We start from the raw sequence: 6140 nt of genomic DNA on the forward strand, positions 1-6140 counted from the left end.
CCCTTTCACATTTATTGTCTTCGGTGAGTCTTGGGCTACTTAAGAGCCTGTCTCCCTCCACAGAAGCTGGATACACCTGAAATTCAGTTTCTTGTCATCACCATAGTTATGGTATAGCTTGTAAGGTGGAGTCAGTCAGATATTCCCAGTCTACACTCTGAATTAAGCTCCAGTGATATGAAAAAGCAAGACAGCAAGTCGTTTCTTTTCTTTTTTAAAAAATTGACTTTTTTTTTAGATCAGTTTTAGGCTTACAGAAAAACTGAGAAGTACCCTGAGTCCACATATACCCACTTTCCCTTATTACTGACATCTTACATTATTATTATTATGGCATTTATCACTTTTAAGAAACCAACATTGGTACCTCATGATTTTAAGTTTTATTTATTTATTTATTTGAGAGTGAGAGAGAGAGAGAGAGAGAGAAAGAGAGAGTAAGGGGAGGGGCAGAGAGGGAGGGAGAGAGAGAATCTCAAGTATCCTCCACGCTGAGTGTGGAGCCCCAAATGGGGAATAATCACAGCACTCCAAGATCCCAAAATCATGACCTGAGCTGAAACCAAGAGTCAGACACCCAAAAGACTAAGCCACCAAGCCCCCTACTGATACAGTATTAACCAAAATTCATACTTCATTTGGATTTCTTTCTTTCCTTTAAAGAGTTGATGTATTCATTTGAGAGAGACAGCACGAGTGTAGCAGGAGGGGTAGAGGAAGAAGCAGACTCCCCACTGAGCAGGGAGGCCCACATGGGGTTTGGTCCCAGACCCGGAGATCATGACCTGAGCCAAAGGTGGATGCTTAACTGACTGAGCCACTCAGGTGTCCCCGTTCTTTTCTTCTCTTTTCCCTTATATCCCTTTTCTGATCCAGGATCCCACACAGGATGCCATATTACATTTACTGGGCATCTCTCCTTAAGATCCTCTTGGCTGTGACAGGTTCTCAGACTTGTGTTTTGCTGACCATTCCAGATTTATTTATTTTTAATTTTTTTATTTTTTTAAAATTTTTATTTATTTATGATAGTCACAGAGAGAGAGAGAGAGAGGCAGAGACATAGGCAGAGGGAGAAGCAGGCTCCATGCACCAGGAGCCCGATGTGGGATTCGATCCCAGGTCTCCAGGATCGCGCCCTGGGCCAAAGGCAGGTGCCAAACCGCTGCACCACCCAGGGATCCCCCATTCCAGATTTAAAGAGTACTGTTCACATATTTTATAGGAAGATGACCTGTTATAATTTGTCTGGTGTTCTTCTCGAATTAGACTGAAGTTATGGGTATAGGGGAGGGAGGTCACAAAGATAAAGTGCTATCTCCATCACATCATCCCAAGGGCACATACTACTCACATGATCACTATTGCTGTTCTCCTGGATCACCTGACTGACCTAGTGTTGGTCAGCACACAATTTTCTTAGTCTTTTTCTTTTAGGGGCAGAGGAAGCACCAACAGCCCAATTTCCAGCCTCAGTGAAGCAGCAGCTCCAGCAGCAGGGCCTGGGCTGATGGTGTTGGCAGAGCGACAGCCTCCATCTAGTGCTGAGTGGCAGCGAGGCTGTCATCACACCCATTCTATCTGATTTTGGCCTGTGGTTCTGGCTGCAGGACCAGAATTACCATTCTTTCAATAATTTTCCTTCTAGCTTAAATCACACATAGTCAATCTCTCTTACTTGCAACTAAGAACCTTTATCTATATATTATCTTTATTATTATTTTTGTGTGTATACAGGAAATGTTTTCTTTGGAAACTTTCTGGCAGTTTATTCCCTCTCTCCTTCCATAGCAGGAGAGAGAGCATGTGTTGGGGATTTTTTTTTTTTTTTTGGTCTTGTTTTGTTTTGAGAGAGATGGAAGCTTTTATTCGTAGAGTGAAAAAACCCCATCAATATCTATTTTGATGTAATGAATGGGAACATAATTCTCTCAGCATTTCGGTTATCCACTGCTGTATAATAAACCATCTCAGAACTCAGTGCCTGAAAACTGTAACCATTTTATTTTGCTCAGGATCTATGGTTTCAGAATTTGGAGTGGGGATGGCAACTACTGGTAAAGGCAATATTAAAGACACGACCATGGCATGGATGGCTGAGATCGTGGGAGGAATTCTGAGAATGCAGAATAGTTTAACATTTCATTTTACGTAAAAATTAGAAAACCTAAGATCTATAACAGGAGTAATGTGTTGTGGAAAGTAGTGTGGGCAGTTACCCAGGGGTTAAAGTCTTCAAAGTAAAGAGGGAAGTGACCTGGGAATGTAAACATTTTTATAAAGTTCACTATCCCACTTTCTCATCCATATCTTCTTTCTTCTTCATGACAAGACTTCTCTAAATTAGTGTCGAAATTTTCTGTTTACATTTCCTCCCATTAGTGAAATAGATCTCATTTAGATCATCATGGGCAGCCAAATCACCAACTTCACCTATTAGTGTTTTGTCCTTGTCTATATCATTTCAATTAGCACATGTTTATATGTGAGTTTTCTCTGATCCTCACACCCCAGATTAGAGTTTGTCTATTGTAGTGTAGCTCCAGCAATTTAAAAGGACAGCAGCAAGGGGACCTGGATGGAACAGTTGGTTAAGTGTCCTCCTTAGGCTCAGGTCATGACCCCTGGGTCCTGGCATAAAGCCCTTAATTAGGCTCCTAAGTGAGGAATCTGCTTATTCCTCTCCTTCTGCACCTTCCCTCTGCTCCTTCTCTCTCTCTCACTCTCTCGAGTAAATAAATATAATCTTTAAAAAATAGATAGTAACAAATGCAAAATTGTGTATGGAAACACAGTATGTATTAGTCATTGCTCTGCATATATTGAATACTATTAGAGTCAGATCAGATAAAATGAAATAAGTACTCAATAAATAGTTTTAAAATGATAACATGGATGTATGAGTGAAAGAAAGAAGAAATTTACCTAATAGATATTACTTCACTGGGGAGGTCTATAGCAGAGTCAGTAGTTCCTGACTCATATCCATGGCAACTGTAGGATGGTTATCTTTAAATCTCCTCTAAAAAAGTGCTTGATTTCAAGTTTGGGTAAAATAAGCTGTCAACTAGATTGTTTTGATTAAGGATCTATGAAACCTGAAGTGGACTCCGGAATAGGCCATTCTTGAGAAGTTGAGTCATAGTGAGATGACTGGTGCCTGATGGTTACAGGCAACTAAGCCTATGGAGGGATCAGCCTCAGATTAGTAAACTGCATTTCTAAATTTCTCATTTTTCTTTTGCTTTTGGAAGAGGTATTCATTGGGTAAAGTGGGTTTGTTCAAATAAGGATGACCAGAATGAATACAGAGTGCCAAAACATGTTAGATAAAGGAACTTTAAAGAAACAAGTAGATGGTTGGCTGTGAGAATTGAATTTCGGCCAATACAGAAAATTTCTTCAGTGGGCTGTGGTATAGGAAAATGAAAATTGTTCTAAAACTAAAACTGGAGAAAGTGGCCAAGATACAGGAACATTGATTTTGACTTATCATAAGGAAGATCATTGTAATAGCAAAGAACTATCTATAGTTGACCCTTGAACAATGTAGATTTTAATTGCATGAGTGCATTTATATGTGGATTTTTTCAACATAGTATGGTCCTGTAAATGTATTTTCTTTTGTGATTTTCTTAATAAAATTTTCTTTTGTAGCTTACTCTATTGTAAGAATACAGTATATGATTCATATAATGTACAAAATATGCATTAATCGATTGTTTATGTTATTGGGAAGGTTCCTGTCAACAGAGGGCTACTAGAAGATAGTTTTGAAGGAGTCCAAAGTTATATATGGATTTTCTAATATGAGGAGGTTGGCACATGTTGTTCAAGGGTCAACTGTATAGATGAAAGGTGGTGATTCAAGAGAGTTGGGAGGCATATAGTGTTCTTTAGGTAAATGCTCGATAATTACTCAATAGAAAAAAAATGGAGTGGTTAAAGCCTTAGATCTATGTTTCAATTAAATGACTGTTAAGTTCCTTTTTACTTTGATAGTCTATGTTTACTTGAAATTTGAGATAATAAGATAAAAAAACTCATTTTTTGGAAGCTTTCAGGAGAGCACATCATGAACTTGGAAATATTTTGCTTTTGGTACCATTTTACAAGCTGAAATGTTCTGAGCCATGAACGATCTCAGTATTAAAGACTCTTCCACATACGTTGTTTCTATCAGAGCCTACTCCTATATCTGTATGAGTAGGACATCTAGACCTGAAATGTCTTTGATGTTAGAATCATGTAAGCAACTCCTATTGATGTTATTTCAAAATAATCCAGTTTAAACCTTAGATTCAGTTGTGATCATGCTTAAAATATATCTGCATTAGCTGAATTAACCGCAAACTCTAAATTGGCATTTGATGTACTACATGATCAAGAAAACCTAATTTTGCATCCTTTTATTTCTCCTCATGTGAGGATTCATGGTTTTTAGAACATGTCCTTTACTTTTATGCTTCTTGACCTAATTCATGTGAGGATTCATGGTGTTTAGAACATGTCCTTTACTTTTATGCTTCTTGACCTAATTCTTAACTGTCTACTAAAATACTGTACCCCCTTTAAGCATGTTACCATAGTCTAAAAGCAAGACCTAGAGAAGTGTCTGGGTGGTTCATCAGTTGAGCATCCAACTCTTGATTTAAGCTAGGTCCTGATTTCAGGGTCGTAAGTTGGAGCCCTGAATCAGTTCTGGGCTGGGCGTGGAGCCTGCTTAGGATTCCTCTCCCTCTGCGCCCCCTGATGTGCATGCGCTCTCTCCTAAAAGCTAAAGCTAAAACTAAAACTAAAACTAAAACTAAAACTAAAACTAAAACAAACTAAAACTAAAACTAAACTAAATTAAAAGTTAAACCCAGAGATCACTGCCTCTGAGAAAAGGACTTTCTTCCAGCTAGTGTTCTGAGAGCCCCTTTAACATCCTTGTTTCTCAGGCTATAAATTATGGGGTTCAACATTGGAGTCACCACTGTATAGAACACAGATACCATTTTATCCTGCTCTTTTGTGGTCTTGGAGTTTGGCCTCATGTAGTCGAATATTCCTGAGCCATAGAAGAGGACAACAACAATGAGATGGGAGCCACAGGTAGAGAAAGCCTTGAGCCTCCCCTCCCCAGACTGCATCTGGATCACAGTGGAGATAATATTCCAGTAGGAGACCAGAATCAGGCACACAGGAACTAAGAGCATGACTACACCCATTGCAAAGATGGCCATTTCTGTGCTGTAAGTATCTGCTGAAGCTACCTTCAGAAGGGCAGGAAGTTCACAAAAGTAGTGATTAATAATGTTCTGTCCTTGATAGGGTAGTTGGAAAGTAAAGGTGTTATCCACCAGAGACACGAGTGCTCCACTGGCCCAGGATCCAATGGCCAACTGGAGACACACCTGTTGGGTCATGATGCTAGAGTAGTGCAGGGGTTTGCAGACAGCCACGTACCGGTCATAAGACATCACCGCCAGCAGTGCACACTCTGTACATCCAGCCAGAAGGAAGACAACAATCTGTGTCATACACCCAAGAAAAGAAATTGTTTTCCTCTTTACCAGGAAATGGGCCAACACTTGAGGGACGATGCTGGTAGAGAAACAGAGATCTGCGAAAGAGAGGTTTCTAAGAAAATAGTACATGGGAGTGTGAAGTCGAGAGTCCATGAAGATGAGAATGATGATGAGCAGGTTCCCAAGCACAGTCAAAAGATAAATGATGAGAAAAAGAACAAACAGCAGGATCTGGGTCTGCAAGTCTTGTGAAAGGCCCAGTAAAATAAATTCAGTCACAAAGGTTTGGTTTTCCTTTCCCATTGAGATTTATGCCTGTTTACCTGTTTGCACAAATAAAAAGAACAACCTTTGGGTTTGTATCATCGAGTCTTGTAAAAGAGTCGAGTTTTAAATAAAGCTCAGCTTATAACCAGATTGGATATTTGTAGCTTTTTGCTATCTAAGTCATTCTAATTAATACTAAATAGAATATATTAATTCTTATTACTTGTTGTAATTTCAATCCACTTCACTTTTTCCCAAATCTCTTCTTTCCAGTGCCACTTATAGATTATGACATTGTTAAAGCCTTCCTGGCTAGTTCTGCTATGAGGATATTGGAATTTGTGTGGATTTTACTAAATG

General features: G+C 39.1%; 1 protein-coding gene across 1 annotated transcript; it reads right to left on the reverse strand.

Moving 5' to 3' along the window:
- Positions 1-4871: 4871 nt before the first annotated feature.
- LOC112910927 (olfactory receptor 2D3-like) lies at positions 4872-5837 on the reverse strand. Its single transcript, XM_025987241.2, has one exon. It carries the CDS (start codon positions 5814-5816, stop codon positions 4872-4874), a length of 945 nt encoding a protein of 314 aa, XP_025843026.2. The 5' UTR covers positions 5817-5837.
- Between the last annotated feature and the right edge of the window lie 303 nt (positions 5838-6140).

Source organism: Vulpes vulpes, chromosome 11 (assembly GCF_048418805.1).
Source record: "Vulpes vulpes isolate BD-2025 chromosome 11, VulVul3, whole genome shotgun sequence".
Lineage (NCBI taxonomy): Eukaryota > Metazoa > Chordata > Mammalia > Carnivora > Canidae > Vulpes > Vulpes vulpes.

Excerpts from the sequence above, each read along its gene's own strand:
- LOC112910927 (XM_025987241.2), bottom strand. The coding sequence starts at position 5,816 with ATGGGAAAGGAAAACCAAACCTTTGTGACTGAATTTATTTTACTGGGC.